This window comes from Gavia stellata, chromosome 6 (assembly GCF_030936135.1).
Source record: "Gavia stellata isolate bGavSte3 chromosome 6, bGavSte3.hap2, whole genome shotgun sequence".
Classification (NCBI taxonomy): Eukaryota; Metazoa; Chordata; class Aves; order Gaviiformes; family Gaviidae; genus Gavia; species Gavia stellata.
The window spans coordinates 32,153,134-32,180,600 of record NC_082599.1 but is presented as its reverse complement, the minus strand read 5'-3'; the positions used below and the strand labels follow the sequence as shown (position 1 = coordinate 32,180,600).

General features: G+C 38.1%; 1 protein-coding gene across 1 annotated transcript in view; it reads left to right on the top strand.

The window, feature by feature from the left end:
• The window catches only part of DGKB (diacylglycerol kinase beta), a 341,552-nt gene that overhangs the window by 25,120 nt on the left and 288,965 nt on the right, over window positions 1-27,467 (top strand). The window contains exons 2-3 of the mRNA XM_059818825.1: window positions 6,995-7,071; window positions 12,334-12,354. Coding sequence (XP_059674808.1) covers window positions 6,995-7,071; window positions 12,334-12,354 — 98 coding nt within the window. The remainder of the gene's footprint in view (window positions 1-6,994; window positions 7,072-12,333; window positions 12,355-27,467) is intronic.

Below are 27,467 nucleotides of genomic sequence, written 5' to 3'. Positions count from 1 at the left end.
AACTGGAAGGGTTATGAGCTAGCAGCCTGTATCAGATACTGTGACCAGCTATAAATAAGCAGCAAATGAGAAAAGGGAAAGAAGGCGTCACAAAGTTACTTGCTGAAGGTTTGTATTAGTTTTCAGGCTCAAGTGGGGTGATGGGATCTGAGGGCTGGAGAGGTTTCCTGAGGTGTCTCCTCCTTCCTGGTCTCAGGGCAAGCTGTTTCTGAAGTATGGTGTATTAACTACGTGCACAAATACTGCATTTTGAAGCTGAATATTAGAATGACTTGCAATGTCATGGTTTTCTCACTTCATGAACTTAGGATGAGGGAATGCTGTCTCCGGGCCCCGAGGATACTGCCAGGCCTGACTGTCCCTGCCTGGCCTCCCCCAGGGCTCCCAGACCCTGCCTATGGCCCAGGACCCCATGCCAGCCCCCCAGGCGCCGGCCAGCCCTGCCCTGGGAGCACTGCAGCAGAGCTGGTCTCCAGCTCCCCAGCGTCAGGCCCACCCATGGGTCGACAGTCTCGGGCTTGCCGCATCCCGAGGGAGGTGCCCGATGCCCGGAGGTGCCCCTTGCCGGGGGCTGGGGCTGCCCCTCAGGCTGCCCCTCAGGCTGCCCTGCTCCCGGCAGTGGCAGTGTGACAGGCCCTGGTTGCCAGGCCCTGCCCTGCTGCCCCAGGGGAGCCATGGGGTCCATGCCCCAGGGAGCCCCCAGCCCCTGCAGCGCCCTGACACCCTGAACCTTGCTCTGAGAGATGCGCTCTGAGGACCTTTCAAACTGTTTCAGCCTTAATTTTCTGAGTGTCAGGAGATGAAGGAGTCCGAAAGAAGCTGAGTTAAGTTAACTATAGTAATTTTAAAATGTAAAATGTGATTAGTTCTTTTTCTTCTCAAAATGTTTTTAAGTACACACAGGAATTACCTGCAGTTCCTCTCAAGTCCCGGAGTATGTTTTTGTCCTTTACTTATTTCTTCCTTTCAAAGCTTATCCCACTAGCAGACAAAAATTAAGCCTCCCCCTACTCCCTCCCAAATCCCTGTTGTTTGCTGTATACTTTCATTTGAACATCTGCTGTAGGGAAGTGGGATTTGGTGGACATTTTTTATTAATGTGGACTAAAGATGTGCTGGCACATGCCATCAATATTGCTTTTTTCGCGAAGAAGTCCTTGATTGTCTGCGTAAGTATTATTTAATACATGGCAATGGATAAAATAGATCAATCTTCCTCCTTGTGATGCTGGGCCCCAGCAGGGAAAACAGGCGGAAGAGGCAGGTCCTGCATCAGCATCAGGAGGAAGAAGTTGTTCTCCTCTGTCCTGACCTCCTTCACCTGCCTCCTCTTCCGCCTTCTCCATTTCCCATTGCAAAAATCACTTGCCACTGTATTTATTTAGGCAGCATCATCCAATTCTGCCTGCGTTTCTAAGAAGCTTTTTCCTAATTGTTTGTCACAGAATTCAGTGGGAATGTGATTTGCTGGAGGGTGTAGTCACTCAAATTCTCCAGTTTAAGGAGTGTTACCCAAACCATTGGTAGCAACTAGTGAGGGGAGGTCTCCTTTAGACCACTGGATGGTGATTGCCTTCCCAGCCTGGCAGCTTTTCAAGGCCGCAATAGATTTTAAATTCTGAATACAAGAAAACCAAAATTGAGTGTTTATCTCACTTAAGGTTTTAAATGTTTGTTTCTTTTGTGAAATTTGCATCAAAAGACCACTTATAAGTCATAAACCAAAACAGAGGCATGATCTATATTGAAAGAGCTTTGCCAGCAAGCCTGCAGCCATACATACGAGAAGCACAGGACTTGTAAGTTACTGCCTTCTGCTGGTTCAATGTCAACCATCAGGCATCTCTTACCAACACAGACATGCTGCAAGACTGAATCATGCTAGGTAAACCATGTTTTTACTGGAACAACCTTTTTTGTTGGAAGGTGAACAGATTTTACCCTTTGGTGCTGCATACACATTTGCTGGCGGGCTTGGCCTTTTTAACATACCAGTATTTCTAGACCAGTAAAGCTTTAGATTAAGCATAGCTATAGCTTGAGCAAAAGCATTATCCGGTTCTCTGAATAAAATAAACTATGCAAAAGGGAAAAAAGCTAAGTGTGTAAATTTATCTATATACACACAGATTTTTGTATGGTTGCATCCACAAAAGAAAGAAAAGTCCATAGAAGAATAAGAACCCATATAAAAATTGCAGTGTCAACTGAGTGCTGGGTTTTTCCTTGTACCTTCTCATTGGCTTATCTATGAAGCAGGGCTTTCGAGTTTGAGCTAGGCTTTGTTGGCATGCAGAAAATTGTGTATTGAAATTTGCACCTTTTTTTTTCCCTCAATCATAGTAAGACATATAGAAAATCTCTTTGCAGCTTCTATATATAAATTCTGAACTTGACCATGGTAGAACTCTGGTTACCTGTGATATTTTTCATATTGTATAAAGTTTACAAAGGGGGAATAGAGGTAGAAAGTGGCTATTACTCTACTTTTTATTGTGGGTGTTAAAATTACTTACATTCCAGTAAGTATGCAAGTTACTATAAATTTTTGTTGAGATTGAAAAATGTATCTGGATTTATAAGAGAATTACTTATAACCCAGTCATTGTTTTCTAATGCTTATTTCCCTTGAAGTTGTAAACCAGTTTTGTGTGTCTAGCATGTGATTTATGCTGAGTTTTATGTAAGTTTTCTTATAAGTCTGTCTTTTTTCTTTTTCCTTCTTTTTTTTTAAGAAAAAATCCTTTTCAAGAATTTTTCTGGGAGGATGGGGAGAAAATGTAGACAAAGTGCGTGATTTGGACAAGCTTTCCTTCTGTTTTGTGTGTTCTGATTATGGGAGAAATGGTGCACCAAATTCCAGTCTCAACTGAATGCTCAATCTTCCTCATCTAAAGTTGGGTCATTGTAAAAAATGAATCATAATCTTTATTCTTAAATTTTAAATCTTAAACAGTTTTGAACTTAGAATGTAAATTTGTCTTCAGTTATAAAATGTATCTTTGTTAGGACTGAAAAACAGTTAAGGAAAAATCAGACACTGACACTTTTACTGTTACATATGCAGGTTTCTTATTTCTAGTGTCATGATCTTAACTGTTTTGTCTTTATTCTGAAACAATACAACATTAGCCCAAGTCTCATCTATATATCTATTGTTTTGGAGTCTTTATTTTAAAATAAAATTTCTGCACCACTCTGTGGAATCCAGCTACTTTTCTCCTGTGTACTAATAATAGCTTTTCAGTTAGCAGTCTTCCACACCATGCCTAGCCTGTTTGTTCTGCCCCAAACTCACTGGAGCATGAGGTGGGAAACCATGTCTCACCTCATCCAAGGAAAGCTCTGGTTCTTGGGCCACAGTTTCCCTTTTTCTCTTTCCATTCCCTTGGCTTAAATGAACACTTTTGCATTCTATCCAAATTGCAACAGAAGATGGGTTGAACAATAAGGGTTTAAATCCATTCAGGCAGAGGAGAGAATTGAAGGTCTTCCATATTTTGAGTGAATACCCAAAGCACTGGGCTAGTGGGTAATAAAAATAATAAAATTGTGACAACAAAAAAAAAAAAAATGTTTCATGAAACAAAGTTTATATTTAAAGCTACCTGAAATTCATACCGTGCCAGCTAAGATGGGATTTAAGCACTACAGTGACAGGCTATATCTACACATATTTAGAAACTATTTCTCTTGAGGAGAGCTTGGAATACAGAGACTTAGACAAAGAAGGAATTTGTCCTTGATTTAAAAAACAGATAAGAGTTCTCCAATGGAGTTTAAGACCAGATTTGTATTTTAACACAGGTGGTGCTTATGAATTTACTGAGACTGCTCACAAAGTGGTAAGTTGCTAAGTTATGCAGAACATCTGTACTTGGAGGTAATAGTGAGAACACAGGTTCTGGTTTGACGCTTGAGTTTACACCACCATTTTCCAGTGAGTGTGTAGATGATTTGGATCAGACTAAATAAACTGTAATGGAACCCATAGCATTGTTGTTATTTCCTAATTTGAAAACCTAGGGAAAAAAGTTAGGAAAACTTCCTAGTTACTTCTGTGTATAGTTTCTGGAAATTTAAATGCTTTCCACCAAACTTGATGTTTTAATTTCTTTTTAAGTGGAATTGAGAGCATTTTATTGGAGTTTCTCATTTTTATTGGCATAGAGTTTTCCAACACAATCCCTCTTGTATTTACTTTTTTCTTTTTTTCTTCTTTGTTATTTTTGGATGTGATCCCCAAATAAGAGTGAAACTGGAAAATTATCCTATTCTTCATATCCTTTTAGGTCAACTTATTAAAGATGGAACATGTTCCTAATACTAGTTTGCCTACTAGAGGTTGAGGAAGGAGAATTAATTTTTCTGAGGAATGTCAGCACTGTTGAAGAGTAGGCATGCAGAAGATTGTCAGTTAGCGTTTGACTTAAAATATCAATATGTCATTTCGTAGCATTTTAAAAGATCTCAATTCATATTAGTTTGGATACTGTCACATGAACTGAAGAAATGATTGAATGACTGTGAACAAAAGATTGTGAAAAATGGTTCTGCCTTGGCTGTGAAATGTATGTCACGGTGCTTGTAATAAATACAGCTCCTGTCCAGAATGTGGAAATATCTTTAAGGGTTTTGCTGGGTCAACCAAAGCAGAATTTACACCCACAGACCCTTATTTCTTGACAGTTATTTCAAGTATGCAATTAGCTATGCTTTCTGGATGTGACTGCTTTAAGCTCATGCACAAAAAGGGTGAATAGTTGTGTTGTTGCTGGAATAGAGAATATTTTCTATCTTAATGCTACTTTACTAAGATGAATATGAACAAAATTAAAAGCAAAGATTTAATTAATTTTTAATAGGTAACATAACACAGGTTTTTGGTTTTAATTACAGTTGCATAGGCATAATACTCATTTAAAGTTGAACAGAATTTATCTGGCAAAATATGAAATGAAAGAAGCATGGTCATTGCTGGGAGAAAACCTCAAGACATTGTTGTAAAACTGCTAGAAAGTCGGCCATTTCTATTTTAATTATTTACTTATTATTTACTTTGGATAATAAAAGGTGTGTGGGGAGACCTTTCTGTCTTTCTATTTGATGTGTGTTTAACCTCTTTCCTCCAAAGTTCAGAAAAATCATTTTTTAGGATGAGGTTCAGTCACCTCTGTCATGCATCTGCTTATCTCACACTGCCACTGTCATGATTATTAACTTCATTATCATAAGATTTTTGTATACAACCTTGTCTATGACCACTGAAAAAGATATTTAAATAATAGAGATCAAGTAAAAAAGAAATTTTTGTCAGTCATCGATTTGTGTACGTCCTAATCAGTAAATATCTAACCCATCAGCTTCTAATTACAGTTCTTAATAAAATTTATTTCTTAACATATTGATTTATTCTTTTTGTAGTTTTTTCTTTTTCACATAGTTTGCTGTATTTCATAAATAATATTTCATATTTCATGTTTGCTGTATTTCAAATGACATAGCAATAAGACTATAGATGACTTTAAGGAAATATTTGCTGTGACTGTCTATGAGACCAGCTAAACCCTGTTAGTTACAGTTGACAGTAACATTGAAATACATCCAGTTAGTGAAAATAAAGTGTTTTATTGAGGCCACACATAGTCTCGGGTGTTTTCATTTAAGAAAATTCCATAAAATGACAAATATTGGGAAAAACCATTCTTGTTACAATCTAAATTGTGTATGGGGGTGGAGGGGAAACCAACTCCTCCATCACCTCTTAAAACTGAATTTTACTGGTGTATCCTGATTATAGCTGTTATGAACTGTTACAAAGCTATTTTTCAAATCCTTTGCAGCCACATTTTCTCCTTCTAGGTCACATAATTTAGTAAATGTACTTTTTTAGAGTCAGGTTTAAGGTGCTGGATTTTGTTAACTTTTAAGAACTATTACAATGCTATATTTTGTTGATATAATTAAAAAAAATCAATAAGACTAGGTCCTAATGTTTGTAATTTTAAGTGTCTAATCAATGTGATAGTCCTGATCTTGGTCCACTCTTTGCTTCTCTCCTTCCAGGTTTTGTTGTAGAAATAAATGTGCAGCCATTAAGTTTACCTGTTCTCTTCTATAATGAATCTGCTACTCATTATTAGTTCATGGTTTACTCAGTGTTGTGGCCATTTGACCATTATGCACTCAACTACTGCATTAAAAAAAAAAATAGAGTTAGAATTATTTTTATTGTATTGCTGAGGTATTTAAAAGATGGTTATGTACATGATATATTCTAAGTGAATCTTAGGGGGTTTACGTAATGGCTACTTATTGAAGTAACTGTTTTGTTATTCTGCAAGTAGACAATTAAAAATAAATTGGAAAGGTTAGACCTATGTGGTTCTGAACTCCAGGGATTTTGCACAATTCTGTTAAACAAAAGTATCCCTAAAGTTGCTGTAGCTGACAGTGGTTAGAATAGCTTAGAGGTCTGCAAAAATTGAGGTTGCAATAGCAACATTTGTTTTCTGTGATGTCACCGCAGAAAAATATGGTTTTTTCTTCAAGTTTCCCCTTTATCTTGATACTGTCAGACTTCTCTGACAGTTCCTCTGCTCACTGGCAGCTATGCCAGAGGAGATTTAGTAGTGCTGTTGGGAATGATGATGTTCCGTAGATGGCTCAAGTTTCAAGGACAAGAAAAGTGACTTGAAGTAGTCCTTGCAAACAGTTCCTTCAGAAGTATGCTACTTAACAATAATTAAGGATTGGGTCAAAGAGTGTTTGTTTGTGAGCATTTTGTGTTCACTTGCTGATTTTTACAGTATTTGGTGGGAGGGTATGGTATGTTCTCATTTTCTTTGTGCCCACAGCTCTCATACAGCTAGAGAAAATTACTAATGTTTATTGAGAAAAGCTATTAGCAGTTTTGTTGTTGTTTCTTTAATTACAGTTCATATTATGTAAATAAGTTTTCCGTATTTTCATTTTCTCTCTTTTCTTCATCCAGATTCCACCAAGAAAATTAAGGATGTCTTAGAAGAGTTCCATGGCAGTGGTGTGTTAGCAAAATATAATCCTGATGGGGTAATTCTTTTTCTTTCTTCAACTGTCAGAAATGGTGGGGGAAAAAAAAAATGTACAAATGTAGCAAATCTAAGCATTTGAAATAGACTATTATTTATCAGTCAGCTGTTTGGGGTATTTGAAAGTGTTTGGAAAACAGCAAAATGAATATTTTGAAGAACTTAAAGTTTATAAACATCACATTAGACAGACCTGCTTAATAATTTAGATAAAACCACATTTTCTTTTTTAAGATTTAAACAAACAGACACCCCCCCGCACCCCCACCCCACCCCCCGAACTTATGGTAAGGTTAACATGCTTCCCAATTCTTTTTAAAGATTGGAAATGTTAAGCATAATTTCAAAAGACAGAAATGTAAATTCTGTTCAGTTAAGATTTCTTTTTAAATTCTGTTTCTCTTATGTTGTTTCTGGCAGTGGGATCCCCATTTTTAAAGGGGAATTTTTTTCTGATGTTATAAAACAAAGAATTCAGCTGAAAAAAAAAGGGGGGGTGTGTGTGCATTGTCACTACACATTCACTATTAGACAAAATATTCTGTTTTGGCTGGTAGAAAAAGCCAGATTGTTTTCTTTTGTTATTCTCAATTGCAATTTGTATCTGCTTAGCACATCCTAAAAGTGTGATTTAAAACGTAGCTAATTAAAAACCTGTTTCAGTAATGTGTATAATAGTAAGGTTTCTAACTATGCTTGCATTAAGTGGAATGCAGGACAGAAAAATGTGCTAACCCTTATGAAAATTACTTGATCTTACATTTCAGGATGTAAAAGACAAGAATTATTGTTAAGTAAGGTAGTTATTAAGTATTGAAAAATTCCTTGACACTTTGAACTTTGCAAAGCATAATGTTGGTCATTTTAGTCAGTTACTGAGGAAAATATTTCATAATTCAGTAGAACAGTATGAGTTGAATTTGTAAATGATCAGCTTAAATCTCCATTATTTTAGTTAAATAGAATCATAGATTATAAAAGGATGGGAATGCTGTGATCATCTAATTTATTCTCTTATGTAACATAGGCTGTAGGACCTCCCTTAATTGATTCCTGTTAGAAAGTAGACTTTTTTTAGAAAAACATGAACTGTTGATTTACAAACTCAGTGCTTGCTCCTTTTTTTTTTTTACTTTTTATTTCTGCAGTTTTATTTGTGCTCTTAATGTATGTGATAAAATGGTCTTAATTTATTATTCACATTTTTTCTTGAATTTCTTCACTTCAGTCATCATACAACGGTTTCAGTTTTATGAAATGTAACCTTTAAAGTACAAAATAATTCTGTATTTTATGCATATTTAAAGAACATGTTGCCATGTAGGTAACACATTATTAAATTATCGATGCTTATGTATGAACAAATCGGGTTTTAAAGTTGTGAGATTACTTTCTATTAACAAAGTCATACCTCCAATTTGGGGGTACGTGGAGGATGAGTCATGGCAAAAAGTGACCAGTATGGGCACCTGGGACAACTGCTCTGACTGAAGCCAGGTCAATCGGCAGAATCTGTGCAAAGCTGGAATTAAAAAACACAGTTGGTCCTGAGCTGAGTCTGTGACTCTGTATTGCGTTTCCCGGAGTTCTTCCTTTCACACTGATTTGTTTGCAGAATCCTGCTGATGTACTGAAACATCCAGGGATTATAGAGCAGCACAGCATCCAAGCCAGTGAGCAGGATGGGAGGATGGAAGGGGAGGAGAGAATGCAAGTCAGACACCCTGTAGTGGCTTCAGTGTCTTCAGTGGGGATCAAGCTATTCACTACTACTGGGTCAATGTTGGACCCAGGCTAACCCTGACAGCTTTTTCACTTTGCTGCTTAGCACTTAGACTTCAGGGAGTGCAACATAAAGAAAACACAGCTAGCAGTGAAGCTACTTTGGATCTAGTAGGATTTATTAGCTCAGGTTTCATGCCATAAGCTTCTGAACTGGAAGCAAAGTGGCTGAAATTTCCTCTGCAGCTGAGTGAATATTCCAAGTCAGACAGAATTGCCTTTGCACAGATGTGTCTGTATTTTTGGCATGCATTTGACCTGCTACATAGATAAACTTTTTACAGTATGATTTGCAAGTTGATTGTATCTGGTCGGATGAGAACTCCATGAGCTGGATGTACTATTTAAGTTAAGTAATTAATTATTATCTGTAAAGGGGATTACAAAAATTGACTGGTCCAGCTGAAATCAGTCATAGTGCAGCTTTTTACTTCCACATACTATAGACGGCACTTCGATTTTGTTCTTGTTTTTTGTAGAGGATACCATCATGTTTCCATTTTAGCTCTTTATTTCCTAGATCATTATCTCATAAGCACTCCAAGTATTTTCAAGTCTTGTCAATATTCTACCAAAAGGTGGTGCCAGTTTTTTTTACCAATAAACATTGGGCATAAAGCTATGACAGATTTAGTAGTGTAATATATTTATGTACTTAAGAAAAAGCCTTACGAAATTCCTGTTTCAAGCTTCTTCCTGCTTAAAGGGTTCAGGAATTTATTCCACTCCATTGCAATTTTTTATCACAAGCTGACACAAATAGCAGAAGAAAAGCTATTGATATTCGAAGCTTGTTACCTGAAGTCGTCTGGTTTGTTTTTCCATTATCTTGTATCTTGGCGAGTGAGTGGTTTTTGGGCTCATGTGGAAATGACGTATCTGATTATCAGAAGGTCATCCAGTATAGTGAGTTTATTTATGGAGCTTTTAGTCTCTGCCCTCAGTGTAAGGCAGATGACTAAAACTCATACAAATGCTACTGAACCCCTGCCCTTCCACCTTCTTCTATAAGTCAAATACGTAATTAAGACTACATGTTATACGTGATGTAAGGCACATGGGTAGGTTAAGATCAGCCTCCTGGAAAGCTGTAATTATAGTCTTTCCATCATTTGAGATTTATCTAAATTAATTAAATTCAGCCATCTCACTTTGAGGGGAACACTGAATAGGCTAGCAAGAGTTAGGAGAGCAATTGGAACTGAAGCAGTATGTACAGATCATTGTGTGTTTGTAGGCCTACTGTCATCATCCTTTTTGGGGGATCTGTTGGAGGGCATCAAAATTTCTTGTTTACCTGCTTACCTACTTACCATCTAGAGGTCTTAGGGTTAATCAGTGTGTGAAGAGTGATGGTGGAAGGTGTGTGGAGGGGTCTCAGCTGGACAAGCAGTCAAGGTGCAGCTTGGGTCTGCACGTGGAGCAGGGTAGTGCTCCAGAGTTCCACAGTTCAGAAAAAATTCCAGGAAGGTTATGACAATGAGTGCATGACACAAGGCACATCGCATGATCTGATCTGCCCAGAGAGGTGGAGCCCCAAGTTTGGCAGAGTGTTTGCAGTCAGGTTGCAATCATCTGCCTACTCCAAAGGCTTTTTTCATTTTTTGAAGTACTGCAGATACTTCCAAGAAGCTTTCTCCAGGGCCCTTCTGATTTCCAGAGGCTTTAGGGTTTTTCGACCTTTGTGAATGTATCAAAGATATGTCTGGTAACTCTAGTTTAGCAAAAGTCTGGCACAATCAGTGTAATTTATGCAGAGAATACAACTGTATTCATAATTTTAAGGTAGTACCTCTTAGTGGAAAGTAGTGATAGCAGTTTGTGATTAAGGTAGAAAATTAATACAGAATCTTTACTAAAAAGAGTAAAAATTATAAGAAACTAAAGCAGCGTATAATGATTACTTTTGCGACAGTGCTTGCTAGTGTTCATAGAATCATTTAGGTTGGAAAAGACCCTTAAGATCATCCAGTCCAACCAGTAACCTAACACCCCCAGGTCCTCTACAGAAAGGCAGTTTTCCAGCCATTCTTCTCCAAGCCTGTAGCGTTGCATGGGGTTGTTGTGACCCATGTGTAGGACCAGGCACTTGGCCTTGTTGAACCTCATACAGTTGGCCTTGGCCCATCGATCCAGCCTGTCCAGATCCCTCTGCAGAGCCTTCCTACCCTCAAGCAGATCAACACTCCCGCCCAACTTAGTGTCATCTGCAAATTTACTGAGGGAGCACTCGATCCCCTCATCCAGATCATTGATAAAGATATTAAACCAGATCGGCCCCAATACTGAGCCCTGGGGGACACCACTTGTGACCGGCCACCAACTGGATTTAACTCCATTCACCCACAACCTTTTGGGCTCAGACATCCAGCCAGTTTTTTACCCAGTGAACAGTGCACCTGTCTAAGCCACGAGCAACCAGTTTCTCCAGGAGAATGCTGTGGGAAACGGTGTCAAAGGTTTTACTAAAGTCCAGGTAAACAACATTCACAGCCTTTCCCTCATTCAGTAAGCGGGTCACCTTGTCATAGAAAGAAATCAGGTTAGCCAAGCAGGACCTGCCTTTCATAAACCCATGCTGACTGGGCCTGATCGCCTGGTTGTCCTGCGCGTGCCATGTGATGGCACTCACACAGAGGTCAGACTGACAGGCCTGTAGTTCCCCGGATCCTCCTTCTGGCCCTCCTTGTAGACAGCCTCACAGTTACTAACCTCCAGCCAACTGGGACCTCCCCGGTTAGCCAGGACTGCTGGTAGATGATGGAAAGTGACTTGGGTGAGCACTTCCGCAAGCTCCCTCAGTACTCTTGGGTGGATCCCATCCAGTCCCATAGACTTCTGGGTGTCTAAGTGGTGTAGCAGGTCGCTAACCACTTCCCCATGGATCATGAGGGCTTCAGTCTGCTCCCTGTCTTCCAGCTCAGGGGACTGGGTATGCTGTAAACAATTGGTCTTACTGTTAAAGACTGAGGCAAAGAAGGCATTAAGTATTTCACCCTTTTCCTCATCCTTTGTCACTATGTTTCCTTCCACATCCAGTAAAGGATGAAGATTTTACCTTAGCCCTCCTTTTGTTGTTACTGTATTTATGGGATTTATAATTGCATTCACTTCAGATTAAGTTGTTTCGTTAACAACTATTCTTGGCAACAAGTAATTTTTTTGTGGTTTTTTTTAAGTACACAGGGATGAAAGACAGACATTGTACTTACCTTCTTTTTTTTTTCTTGGTTATCTGTCATTGCATGGTTAAAAATAAATTACTTGCACTCTCTAATCAAGACTGGAATGCTGACTTAGAACCATTTTCTTGACATATGTGCTAATGCAAGAAAATGGGATATTCTATCTAATGTCTTAAACCTGTTCATCTACATCACTAACATTTCAACAAAAATAGTTACATTAGAAAAACAGAGCCTGAGCATTATGACACTGCACTAATGTATGTGTGTTCTTTCTTTCCTTGCATGCGTTACAGAAACAAGATATACTAAATCAAGTAAGTAATCTTAATTTGATTTTTTTCCTTTTGTTATGCATGGGAGCAGTATCTTTTATTTTGTAGGCTTCCATTGAGGTGTCACTTATTAATAAATACTGTATGTGGGTATTATCTCAGATAATAGACAAATATTTAAAGCTGAGAGGAATGTGCACTCTTTTTCTGCTGGCAGACTTTTTCACTTAGTGAATTTCATTTTTGTCATTCACAGTACATAAATTTGCTAACATTAATTGAGAGGAATATGAAAAATAAGTTAAGAGCAAGTAATTAACTTGTTCCATACTTGTCACAGAAATTTCTGCTTACTAGTGAGGTCTCATAATGGTTTGTATTATTCTGAAATGACAATAACACATCTCAGAACCATATAATACCATTTATATGCAGCTGGCTTAAAACTGCAGATTTTATAATTTGAATAAGCCTTATAGTGTGCTTTAAGCTATTGGGACTTTACAGCAATTGCAAGAGAAATGGTTAAAGAGCTGATCGTCAACCCAGGACTCCCGAGAAGCTTCAGTAGCCTAAAACCAGGTATAAAAATACAATGAAAAAAAAAAAAAAAAACAAACCTAGGGAAGAAGGACTAATCACATGAACTAGTTTTTTAAATGACCTAGTTATTCTTCCTTTGTAGCACAGAGGTGTTAAAAAGCCCCTGTTCTATTGTTCTGAGAAGAGGCAGCTGGAACATGAGAACAATGAAAAAGTCAAGAGACTGAAAGGATTAGTTCTGTAGGAACCCCTCACTTTCTGGGGTCAAAGGCCAGTTGAGCTTTTGGAGGTGTGTCGCTGAGAACAGTACTCCCTGTTCACAAAAGGGCTCACTTTTCTTCAGATGACCCACATTACTTTTTTAGTAAGTTAATGGAGTGACTGCAATGGGTCCTGAAAGAGAAGGTATTCAAGGTTAAAGCAGTGTGTCTAGGACCAGTCTTGAGACGAATCTCGTTAGTATTTCTCCTAATAACCTTGTCAAAAGAAGCAGAATCAACTCACTAAACCAAATTTAGGAATTGTTGATAAAATGGAGAAAAATCTGAACACTATGCTGGAAAAGCTTGATGACATTATGGACCGTAGCAAATGGAAATGGAATGAAATGCACTAGTGCAGAGTACGGTGTGGTGTACCCTGGGACTAGTGGCATTGTTAGATAAATTGCTCTGTGTGGTAGTTGATCACAAGAGGATTGCAAAGCATCATTGTGGTTTGGTCATGAAGAAGAGAAATACATTACTGGGACATTGTAATAGTGTTCCTGTGGCCATGGTGGTCTGAGAACAAGACAAGACTTGTAAGAAAAGGTAGGCTGTTTGGCCAATTGATGTAAGTGGAAAACTAGTTAAAATTTCAAGCACACAGAAATATGGATTGAAAGAAGGATTTCTGTGCTGTTTCCCTCAGCTACCTTCTTTGATCTGACAGAAGATACTAATTCAGTGTAAAGACCTTACTTATTATAATATATAAAGTGAAATATTTCTACTACAGATAAGGAAGATTTAATTTTCTGTTAAAAGGTACTGCAGAGACCACATCTGTCTGCTTTTGACCACATGATGGGACAAAGTGAACCCCAGTTGGAACTAATTTACGGAAGGGTTAGTAGGATGTGGAGAATTATAGGATATCTATTACGTAGGAGAAGCCTGTCCCTCAGATGTAAGAAACTGAGTACTAAGAAAGGATGTTGCATCTTTCTAGCTACAAAAGAGAAAAATTCAGCAACTTTTGAGTATCGCCAGCAGAAACCTCTACCCTTCAGACACTGCGCACTCAGTGTTTTTCTGGTCCTCTGGGCAGAATTTCTAGGGAAACAGCTTCCTGGATACCTAGAGAGTTGGGAAGCCTGCCAGGCAGAGATGCTGACAGCCTGGCTGTGAGCCTGCTTTCTGTGGAAAGTATTGGGGGCACCGAGGTGTAAAGTGTTTCAGATAGTCAATTCCTGCTGCAAAACTGTTTAGTTTTGAAAGTTTTTGATGATCTTTAGTGGTTCCTCTGTCTCCTTTCCTCAGTCTGTGCTAACATCTCTCCCTCCTTGATATCTTCCTTCCCTTTTGATACTTCCCCTCTCTGCCTTAAGATCCCATTTTTAGCATTTTTCCCTACTGCTTTGCACAGTACCTTATGTTAACGCTTTATGAGCCTCATACTGCTTTCATTTACACGTTACCTTTTTAATTCTCATAGTTTGTTAAATGACTAACTCAAGGACTATTTTGCATTTGTGTTGAGCACTAGATACTGTTTCAAAGTATTTTAAAATAAAGAGTTTTATTTTTGGTTTATTAGGGTACCACCATCAGTATTTAGACAGAATTTGATAGAGAATTTTAAGCTGTCTTGATATTCAGGCCAGAGGAACCATTCTGTTTCAAAGAATATGGTGCTTAAACCTACACCATTTTTAAAGGAAAACAAACAGAGAAAAAGTGGAGGGTCACACTGGTGTCTGTTTTATTTTTAACATATTTTATTTGAAGAGTGGCAGACTACTCTGACAACATTTCAGCTCCTCTAACAGCATGAAAATAGAGTATAAATATGGTACTGACTTATAAAGTATGAAAAATGCTGTCCTCATATTTTCATATTAATTTGAAATACCATTAAGTTGTTCTTTTCTTAAAGTGAACTAAACACAGAAATAAATTCCTTTGGAAGGGATACATTTAGTGTATTTCTTGATTTTTATGTTGCTATTAATGAATATTTAAAATTGAGGTACTGATGTTCAAGTATACATGCAATGATGCAGTGTTTATACATAATTAGTAGTTACAACTATTTATTCTGCTAGTCATCAGTGATAGATTTTATAATATTTAACTACTAAGATGTGTTTAACATCAATAGAAAAGTATTTTTCTGTTTTTTTAAATTATTGTAATTTTAATTGTATTACCCTGTGCCGCAGTGGAGAGGTATTTGGCTAATGGGTATTTGAACTCCGTGAAACAAAACCAAATAAAGACGTTTTCTTAAGAGAACAGCATTTAATGTTGAAATTCTGTTTAACTTATAACAGTGAGAATTCTGAAGCCATCAAATGAGTTCTGTGTTGGTGCTATAGTGTTTTTTGGTTCACATCCTATTTGTAACCGTTGAGTAATAAAGGACTATATGGTGCTTGTAAACAGTTCTACAGGTGTTTGTTACCTCGTCAGACACAGGATTTTTCAGGGATTTATTCATTTTGCTATTTTATTTGGTTTTAGTCTGAAGCACGCCACCTACCCCATTTTTCCTAACTTCTGTAGTAATTGTAATTTTCAGATGACCAATTCTGCTCGGACAGAATGCAAGCTATCTACTCTTCACTTTGTTTAGTATGTAATAATTTATGTATATTTCTTCTAACATTCTTTTTTGGTAATACGTGTAAAATAGACCCTGGGTGATAATCTGCTACATCATCCTTCTAAAAGTATGTGCCTTAGCACTCTTTCTTTTTGAAAAAAAACACCTTTGTATAGTAAATATAACATATTTAGTAAATTTACGTATTAAATATATGTATTTATGTGTGTCGTACATATGGATATACATGTTTACACACATATATAATCATGTACTAAAGAAAACCTGCTGGTAGTAAAGTTTTATTTTTTCTTACCTGGATATAACACTTGGATGAGACTGCAGTGTTTGGTGAATACATTCCAGGTCTATTTTAGTGACTAGCATCAATCTATTTTAATAACGTGAGAACATAGTACAAGGTTATGCTTAAAAATCTAGCTATTGCATAAAAATTGAGTCTTCCCATTTCCTTTTTGGATGTTTTGTTGAGTTTATTTCTTTGAAGAGACATGCTAGCTGCTCTCAAATATTGCAAAGTAATTGTTTCTGATAGGAGACATAAAGGGAAAATTTTGGCCATTATATACGTCTGTAGTATTGATAATATCCAAATATTATTTGGCCATATGGAGTATTTGGTAGGAGCAGCCTGTGAGAGCATGGGATTTTTTTTTTAATTTTTTTTTTCTGTAAGCTTTCGTCTCGGGAGATGAGAATTTGGTCACTGCTTTATCTAAGAAATAATTTTATTTAATTGCCAGAACTTTCAAAATGACTTATGTAAAAAATGTATTAAATCAAACGCTTAAATTAGATAGTGCTAAGGACCTGCAATTTAAACCAAACTTTACCCTGATTCACAAAGGCAATCTTCATGAGGAATTCCAAATTAAATTTTATTTTCTGCCATATGAACATTAGAAATACATTTTAAACACCAAAAACTTATGCATTCTCATGTAAATTGTGTTTTCTAGGTTATTAACCCGCTCTATATGGTTTCTGCTTTTTTTTTCCACGTATTTTGGCAAAATACTTGTCACTAATGCCACTTGCATTAATGCGTGCAATTGTTGTCATAGCAGTATGTGTGAATCAACAGCTCATTTTTCAGGTATTGGTCAATATAAATTGTTTAATAAGAAAAAAACACAAACAAAAATAACCCAGAGCTATTACTGTCAGTCGATTAAAGCTGATTATACTCTATATTTTTGGCACCATTTGGAGATCAGGCAACATGATTTAAAAAGTAATTAATTGAAAATTACATTTCAACATAATTCTCTTTCCATTATCTCTGAAATGTTCTCTTCAATAAGTGAAAACCATATTTCATGGAAGTCTGTTGGAATGAATGATTTCTGCCCTCCCCTCCCCGACAAAAACAGTTGCTTATGTTGAAATATTTTGTACAAATTTAAAAGAAGTAAAAGACCAAAGAGAATGTGGTATTTTAAAGGAATTTATGGGTGGAGAGTAATTCCAAACACTAGATCATGCCTTGTTCCCATTTCTGTGGCCAGTGTGGTGGGGAGAATAATAAAAGCAGCTATTACTCTACCCCTCCCTGCTCTGACCCATCCACAATGGCTACCCTTTTGTCAAGAAACTACTAGTAAGTTGCTTTTTTGCATCTTGTGAGGAGAAAGAAAGTGGAGCGATACAGCTTCTCTTCCTTCTGCATGTCATCCAGCAGAACTGGTTGTTGCATTTACACCAGTTAGGAAAATATAGGAGGCAGTTAGACCTCTTCTGTTACAGTTTGGTGTTAGCATAGATCTTGAGTAAAAAACTGTCATTTTTTTCTGACTAAATTATTAGTTCTCTTCAAATGTCTTAATATGGTAGGAGTTAAAATATTACATAGCATAGTTAAAACGTCTGAATAGTTTTCTTTATAATACAGTAAAGGATGCAAAATTTGCTTTGCTTGTATATATCCTATTTTTCACTGAGAAACCATGTTTTGTGTATTTTCAGTATCAGGATATACCTTGCTGTGATGTCTATGCCATGTAGAGTTCTGTGTATGTTGGCACAGAACATAGACATAGGTGCAGAAATCTTCACAATATGCATACTTGGATTTTTCTTGATCTTACATTTCTGTGTACCATCAGTAAAGCAGAAGAGCAAATTATAAAATTGCACAGCTTAACTGCAATAGGAGAAAGGAAGAAGTCAAATACTCACAGTACAGTATTTCCTTTTTTTCACTAGTTCCCCAGTTCTCCCTGCCACCCCATGTGTCAGTTCTGCTCTGTGAGATGGAGGAACAAGGGATGAATTCCCACAGCTGGCTTGCCTTACCTATAATCATATTCATAGTTAGGGACACTGCAGCCTGAAATGCATAATTTAAGGGATATTACAGGGGTAGCCCTGTTTGTCAAGGAGTGTTTTGATTGTCTAGAGGTTAACAATGGTGACGATAGGGTTGAGCGTCTGTGAGTAATCATGGGGAAAGCCAACAAGGCAGATATCATGGTGGGAGTCTGTTATAGACCACCCAACCAGGATGAGGAGACAGATGAAATATTCTATAAGCAGCTGGGAGAAGTCTCGCAATTGCTAGGCTTTATTCTCACAGGGGACAGGTTTTTGCTGAAAATACAATACAGCAGAGAGGAAACCGTCTCGGACGTTCCTAGAGTGTGTAGAAGATAACTTCTTGACACAGCTGGTGAGTGAGCTAACTAGGGAAGGTGCCCCACTGGACCTGTTGTTTGTGAACAGAGAAGGACTTGTTGGGGATGCGATGGTGGGAGGCCATCTTGGGCATAGTGGTCGTGAGATGATGGAGTTTTCGATTCTCAGAGAAGTAAGGAAGGGGGGTCAGCAGAATTGATACCTTGGACTTCCAGAGGGCTGACTTTGGCCTGTTTAAGAGCCTGGTGGACAGAGTCCCTTGGGAGGCAATCCTGAAAGGCAAAGGAGTCCAGGAAGGCTGGACACTCTTCAAGAAGGAAGTCTTAAAGGCACAGCAGCAGGCCATCCCCATGTGCCAGAAGAAGACCAGCCTGGCTGAACAGAGAGCTGTGGATGGAACTCAGAAAAAAAAAAAAAAAAAGAGTTTACAACCTTTGGAAGAAGAGGCAGGAGGACTACAAGAATGTTGTGAGGCTTTGCAGGGAGAAAATTAGAAGGGCCAAAGCCCAACTAGAACTTAACCTGGTGACTGCTGTAAAAGACAACAAAAAATTTTTCTATAAACATGTTAGCAACAAAAGGAGGGCTAAGGTAAAATCTTCATCCTTTACTGGATGTGGAAGGAAACATAGTGACAAAGGATGAGGAAAAGGGTGAAGTACTTAATGCCTTCTTTGCCTCAGTCTTTAACAGTAAGACCAATTGTTTACAGCATACCCAGTCCCCTGAGCTGGAAGACAGGGAGCAGACTGAAGCCCTCATGATCCATGGGGAAGTGGTTAGCGACCTGCTACACCACTTAGACACCCAGAAGTCTATGGGACTGGATGGGATCCACCCAAGAGTACTGAGGGAGCTTGCGGAAGTGCTCACCCAAGTCACTTTCCATCATCTACCAGCAGTCCTGGCTAACCGGGGAGGTCCCAGTTGGCTGGAGGTTAGTAACTGTGAGGCTGTCTACAAGGAGGGCCAGAAGGAGGATCCGGGGAACTACAGGCCTGTCAGTCTGACCTCTATGTGAGTGCCATCACATGGCACGCGCAGGACAACCAGGCGATCAGGCCCAGTCAGCATGGGTTTATGAAAGGCAGGTCCTGCTTGGCTAACCTGATGTCTTTCTATGACAAGGTGACCCGCTTACTGAATGAGGGAAAGGCTGTGAATGTTGTTTACCTGGACTTTAGTAAAACCTTTGACACCGTTTCCCACAGCATTCTCCTGGAGAAACTGGTTGCTCGTGGCTTAGACAGGTGCACTGTTCACTGGGTAAAAAAACTGGCTGGATGTCTGAGCCCAAAAGGTTGTGGGTGAATGGAGTTAAATCCAGTTGGTGGCCGGTCACAAGTGGTGTCCCCCAGGGCTCAGTATTGGGGCCGATCTGGTTTAATATCTTTATCAATGATCTGGATGAGGGGATCGAGTGCTCCCTCAGTAAATTTGCAGATGACACTAAGTTGGGCGGGAGTGTTGATCTGCTTGAGGGTAGGAAGGCTCTGCAGAGGGATCTGGACAGGCTGGATCGATGGGCCAAGGCCAATTGTATGAGGTTCAACAAGGCCAAGTGCCGGGTCCTACACATGGGTCACAACAACCCCATGCAACACTACAGGCTTGGGGACGAGTGGCTGGAAAGCTGCCCTGCAGAAAAGGACCTTGGAGTGCTGGTTGACAGCCGGCTGAATATGAGCCAGCAGTGTGCCCAGGTGGCCAAGAAGGCCAACAGCATCCTGGCCTGTATCAGAAACAGTGTGGCCAGCAGGAGTAGGGAGGTGATCGTGCCCCTGTACTCGGCACTGGTGAGGCCGCACCTCGAATCCTGTGTTCAGTTTTGGGCCCCTCACTACAAGAAGGACATTGAGGTGCTGGAGTGTGTCCAGAGAAGGGCGACGAAGCTGGTGAGGGGTCTGGAGCACAAGCCTTATGAAGAGCGGCTGAGGGAACTGGGGTTGTTCAGCCTGGAGAAGAGGAGGCTGAGGGGAGACCTTATTGCTCTCTACAACTACCTGAAAGGGGGTTGCAGAGAGGTGGGTGCTGGTCTCTTCTCCCAAGTGACAAGTGATAGGACAAGAGGAAATGGCCTCAATTTGCGCTAGTGGAGGTTTAGACTGGATATGAGGAAAGATTTCTTCACTGAAAGGGTTATCAAACACTGGAACAGGCTGCCCAGGGAGGTGGTTGAGTCACCATCCCTGGAGGTTTTTAAAAGACGTGTGGATGATGTAGTGCTTACGGACATGGTTTAGTGGTGGACTTGGCAGTGTTAGGTTACTGGTTGGACTGGATGATCTTAAGGGTCTTTTCCAACCTAAATTATTCTATGATTAACTTCTGCTTATCACAAGGGGGGAAAACCTTAATTGGTGTGGGGGATCCGATAGCTGTATGAATGCTTTATATCTTGTAAGGAGTTAGAGGTCTGTGAAAATTGCAGACAGTGTGTCAAATTGTTGGCTTACATTTTCCTGTGTGTTCTTGCTTATGATTCCTTCGGATATCATGTGTGTGCTTCCTCAGCTCCCACCACTGCAGATTTTCACTACAAAATAGATAAAATGTTGGAAATTTTGTTACATCACCAATCTTAAGAAAGTAGAAAGCAACATTGTTCTATATGACCAGTCACCTGAGATCAGTCCTATTCAATATGTGGTGGAGAATGAGCAGAACATAGTACATTTGCTCTGGATTGTGGAAGGACAGGTTTCTGTTCTCTGCAAAGACACTGGAATTCCTAGAGGTGATCCTATGTTTTCAGTTAGCCATGATAGGTCTTTTAATGCAGATTTTACAACCTACTAACCTGGCAATGCAGATGGAGTTCAGCCTCTTTTTCTCAAGGGGTTAGAAGCCATTCTGCTGTGTCAACAGAATCAGGTATGTTAAGGCATCTCTATAGCCTGTTGTAGCCATAATCAGAAGATCAGAGACCTGAGCAGGCCCTGTATTTTTGGTTGAGTGTTGGTCTACAAATGTCTGATATGAAATTAGAAGACACCTGAAATTGTCTGTTATTTTTCCAAGCACAGTTATGGCTGCAGCTTGGAAACCAGTCCTTCAATTCCTGTTTTTCCTGAGGTTTAGACACATCCTTTATGAACTAGCACTAAATTAGTGTAATGTATTTATCAATGAGGGCTTGAGAAGAAACAGAAGTCTTATCATAGTAATTGGAAATTTTTTTTAAGCATATTAGGCATAGATTGTTCTCCATTTCTTTTTCCTTGGAGTCTCACATATTTTGGGAATCTGAGACTCAAAAGAAACTGAAGAGTGGGATGTAAGAACTCTGCTTTATGCCATTGGTGTAGAGTAGAAAGAGAATTAAGATATATGCATTCTTTAGTGGTATTAGTAAGGTAAAAATCTTCTCATCACCTATCTGTGAGACACGTGGGGTAACTGCAAAGAAATGTGCATACAGTCATGATAGCAGTATGGAAAATAGTGGTGGTTTTATTGTCAGTTTTGTAGTATTCCATGCAGTAACAGGAGAATAAAATTCCAGACTATTTTGTTAACTGTGAATAAAGTGAGATTTTTTTAATACCTATACAAATCCAAAACTAATTTGAATATTTTTCTTTCTTCAGAGTTGAGAATTCTTTAGTCAATGTGACCGGTGTCATCCTGGAAACCCTCTTGAAAAATGGAGTTTGTCGTGAAAACTGTAATTTATTTGTCTTGTCAGTTGCCAGGACTTTAATCTCTTGGTGACTTTCAACTCTTTGCAGTCAGGATTCCTTAGTAATGCTTTTTTCTAGTTCAGTGATTGTCATTTGTATGTGTCTTTTTATGTGTGTTTACTGTTCTGTCATAGGATTTCCTGTGGTGAAAAGTGTACACTACTGATCAGATTCCTGAAGTGGACAAGGGGAATAAAAGCACAGGCTAAAGAATTTTCTACAGAGTTGACTTTTTAAATGTATTATGACAGAAAAATAGGAAAACATCTCAGAATGCTTGGTCAAAGCTATTAAGGAGTTTCCCAGTAGCTTTTAGCAGCTGGGGAGGAGGGAAATACAATGTCTTGTGGAGGGACTTTCTTTTAGATATTACTTCAGTTCTTCCACTGAGTGCAGATTATTCCTTGTAACTCAAAAAAACCTCCTCTTGTCTGCTTCATCACCATTTTCCTCAATAGTGTCTGGCAGCTGCTGCGAGTAGGTTGCCTTTAGATGTGGTTGAAATTTCTTAGGAGTCCAAATCTGGGGTCTGTAGCTCATTTCCACCATTCTTCCCCACCCCATACACACTTACCCAGTGATGCCTCCTTGGCTGATGCCAGAATGGAGGAAAAGAATTGAGGAGCAGAGATGCAATGGAGACAGAGGAGCTAATAATTTTGGAAGAAGGATTGATAGTCACTGCCATTTCCCCTTGTGCCTGGCTCAGATGTTACCTGCCCACATATGCCAGTCTGTCCATAAATGGCTTCATCTCTCTCCCCCACCCCCGCCTCCTCTCTCTCTCCCCCACCCCCCCCTCTCTCCCTCTCCAGATTTTTAGTTTAGACAAAATAGGTGCTATATGGTATTACTTTTTGCAGCTGCCACTTTGTATATCCATATAGCTAGAGTTGTTTTAGTTTTATATTCTTACATTTTACAATATCTATAAGACATTGTAACTGAGTTCCTTGAGTAACTGTTTTTTATTATCTTATTCCAAGAATATTATTATGAGGATAATTCTTGGCCTAATTGTTTGTTTTATCCTGGTTCTTAAAGGGCTATTTGAGGGAAGGAATTTTCTTCAAAGTAATGGGAGTTGGCAGAGCAAATCCTAATTGTTTGTTTGTAGCTTACTTGTAAAGTGAAGGATGCCATAAGCTTCAGAAAAAGTTCCACCACAACAAGTTGGTTGGGTATGGGTTCTTTAACAAGACGAATTCGGCTGAAAGTGAAGATGAGGGCAAATCTGTCTATATTTGCTTAGTCAGATATCACAACAGGAATGTTCTCATAGTATCTGGAAATAAGACAGATTAGTCTGTCTTGTTCCACTGTTATAAAACCTGTTTCTGCTATTCTTAAACATAAGAAAGTAATAGCGAGTTATTTGCACTGATGGAACCTTTTGTATGTAATCTGTTCATGGCATTAACATTAAAAAAAACCTGTAGAGTGTTTTAGACTAATGCATATTTGCCAAAATTTAATTGCAAAATATATGCAGCATGTGAGACGACATGTTATAGTTGCAGAGGTACTGAGTGACCTCTCTGAACAATCTATAATTGCTGTTTGCTGCTTGATTTAATAAATAATACTGTATATAATAGTATGTATAAATGAATATTCATTTATATATATGCAGTACATAAATTTGTTCCGTTTCTTTTAGCATAGGCTTAGATCCAAAATGGGTGAAGTTAGCACACAACTCTGGTATGGCAATTTAAAAAAGAAAAATAAAAAAGTTATCTCAGCTATTTTCTGTAAAATTTACCTAAGCACCTTAAATTCTTTCATGTGTCCAGAAGTACTGCCTTAACAGCTGAAACATTTTGGTATCTGTTTTGATACATCTCCCTGACTAGCCTGATCTCTCAAACATGTTCGGATCACCTCCTTATTCAAAGGACTATTTCAGTAATTTGTTCAGTAACATTTTTACAAGTAAATATTTAATGATTTTCTTGGCACAAACATACAGAAACCTCATTTTCCCTTAGTGAATCTTCAGGTTTTTTCTGATATTTGGATACTCTCTAGAGGAAGAGATACAAGTTTGAATTTCCACAGGCAAAAAAGGGTATTAAGCCACACTAACCCCCACTGGGGAGGTGTCTTTACCAGGAGATATTTTTTTTCCAAAAGATGGGACAATCTGTCCCTTTCTCTGTGCTTTCAGAAGAAATGGTGGTCTCCATTGCACTTGGTGCACAGTGCCTTTTTTTTTGGATTTTTTTTTTGTGAACATATATAGCGAGACCTGATAACACAGATTATGTATCCTAATTGTGTTAGATGTGAGGCAAATGATGAAATCTTCAATCCTGTGAAGATTGTAACATGTTTGTTTATGTTCAGAAACAAGTCTGTGGACACCTTAGGAAACTAAAGTAAAAAAACTTAAAGGGTTTATCCAGTATAAGTGCTTTATGGATTAGTAGTACTTGAGAGAGTCCTTCAAGATCCCAGTATGAATAAGGGCATCGATATAATATTGATGTCTGGCTTCAGGCATCTTCATTCCTTTTCTGAACTGAACCGTATTGTTCTCATTAGAGTGTAATTAGCTGCTTAGTTTTACAGTTATGAAATCGAGTAAGAATTTTCTTAGTCTGAACAGCATTGTGAAGTAAAAGTCATGCCTTATCACAGTGTATTAATGAATGGGCACAGTTAACAAAGGCATAAAAGACACCATAGGATGCCTTTCTCTGTAAATTTGTCGTGTTACTTAGTTGGATGCAGTGGGGCAAATCCAGAACCTTCTTTCTGTGGTCAGTGATCATTTAGAACTCATTATAAACTTTGGTCTATTTCTTCTTTTTCAGTTTGTTTTACGGATCTGTTTCAGGGGGAGCTTACAGAAAAATAATACTTATGGATTAAATTCTTGTTGGCAGTTTAGTGCTGGGATTAATTTTCAAATTTCTGGATGGTTAATTAAATGTTATGGATTTTCCCTGACAATTTATCATGTAAAAAAAAAATGTGTATTTTTAATTTTCCTCTACATTGACTCATAGTGAGTCCAGTTTCGTGTTTGCTTTCAGAAAAGCTAAAAGATGTTTAATGGTTGACACATTTTATTTGCTAAAAAGAATTTAAAGCTGTGCAGTTTTGCTTCTGCCTTCTGTCCTTTCTCCTTTCCTTTTCTCCAAAGTGGATATATACCTTTTTTTTTTAATTTCAGGTAACTGGAAACATTGATAAAAATCTATAAATGGGAAATTATAATAATAAGAACTGCTTCTAAAAATAGTAGTAAAATTAATTTTATATGGAAGTTGTGGTTTAAATTAGCTAAAACTTGATGGTGTTTTTGAATGTATACTTCCCTGGGCTTATATCAAAATGTTTCATTACCAAATGAAGTTTTATTACCCAATAATATAGAAGATTGTAAAAAATTATAAAGTTTTGTTTTGTAAAGTTTATTTTTGTAAGACATAAGAAAAGGAGCTCCAGTAAACTTGGTGAATCAGTTGTTTAACATATGAAAAGAAGAATCCAGTTATATATGGTTAATATAAAACCACCTACCTTTCTCTGACCTACAGGCAAGGCTTTTGGTACCTTTTTCATTTGAATCAAACCTAAAACAGCACAGATTTTTATTCTTTTTTCCTCCCTCTCTCCTCAGAAGATTTAGGCCAAATGATTTGAAAGTTCTTTCATGTTCTTCTGATTAACTATTGGCTGCTTCAACTATGCCCTTATATATCTCCCTGTCATGTTGAAAATTTTCCTGAGATCCCTAAACTTGAGATCATAATCTCCCTATGCCCTGATAGTCTCTTGTGAAATGGAATGAATTAATTCATGTGCCAGGTTAATTGTAGTAAGTTTGGTACATCCTCTCACGCTCTCATCCCCTCACTTGGGTAATGTCGTGGAAAACGCCTTCTGAAATGCTCAATCCTTTCTCAGGTTCATTTTAATTCCGTTGGAGCTTCTGGAAGCCAAGCAACTGTTGAAAATTAAGCAATTAGCCTGCATGTTTAAGAAAACAACATCGACCATTATGGCTTATCTATTATTCTGATACTATTGATCTGAACTGTTTAATTAATGCTTGCGAATTTATTAACAGAAATAAATTATTTTCAAACCATACCAAAATGTATTGAACTTCTCATCTGAGAAATTCTGATATGACAGTGAGATTTAAAAGGAAGGTATTGTGGTTTACATAGGAGAGTGAGCATGATCCGTGTTAGTGTAGAAAATTCATGTCCTCTGTTTTTCTTTTTTTGTCTTTTTTGGTTACCGAAACATTGTGTGGTTCCTTTGAAAAGTAGCTGTGGTTGAGGCGAAATGCTAGTAATTAGAGGAAGGGTAGTTACTTAATGAAGCATTTTCATATTTTAGAAGGGTAAATTTCCATGAGGAAAAAAGAAAAATACTGTATAATTGCAGAATACAGAAATGCTCATAACATTGTGTGTTGTTCTCTCTTCTGTGAAAGTTATTTTAAATTAAGCTGGGCAAACGTTTTGCATCTTTAAGTGTTCTGTTCTAAATGAACCATACTCAACACTAAAACCTCTGCTTGGTGATAACACTCTAACACTTATAAGTCTTCTCCAGTCATCCTCACAGGATTTATTTTAGGAAATTATTCCATTTTTCTACAGTTACGTAATGGCTTATGTATATTACAATGAGAAAGATATGATAGAAAAAGCAATGGAAGTAATTTAAAGTGAGCCTTATTTTGAAAGATCACCTCTTTTCCATTGGAAAGCTAGATGGATAATCTAAACTACTCCTAAATTTGCTGCAGTCTAGCTCAGTTCTGTTATTTACTATATATACATTTACAAAGACAAATTTCCAGAAATGACTGCATTACTTCAGAGCTCAGTTCTAACAGGATAATCTACACCAAGTATGTTAGGTCCTCTTGAAAATGTTTTTCAGCTCTGGAGTATTAGAATAATGGATTTTGTGGGTTTTTTTTTCATATAGGCAAGAACATAATCACAGGGCTGTACGCATAGATCTCCTTTAGGCAGGACTGTTGTTGCACATTCTTTTGATAGAGCATGTGGTTTTGCATCTGCATTTTGGGCTGTTATGAGCATTTCTGATGTGTAAAGTCACTTACCAGCTCCTAAATAACTTTCAGCATCATTTGAAAGCTTTTAGATGTGCAACGTCTGAACTCTTGTGTGAATGTTGCTGCTTCCCTTGGGGAATACAAGTCACAGAGCATGTTAGAGGAGAGGATAAAGCACTTTCAGCTGAAGAAATCTGACTGTAGAACAACCACCCACTTTCTTTTTTCCTTTACTGAGCACCCTAATCAGTGGCAGTCAGGGTGTCAGATACAGTAAATGGACATGGCAGCCAAGTCGTGTTACTTTGTTATCTGTTGTCTTTCCTGGCCAGAAGATATAAGGCAGTTTGGAACACTTGCTTTGGAGGACACTGGGGTAAATGATAAGCTTAGAAAATATTAAAAAGTTTGAACAT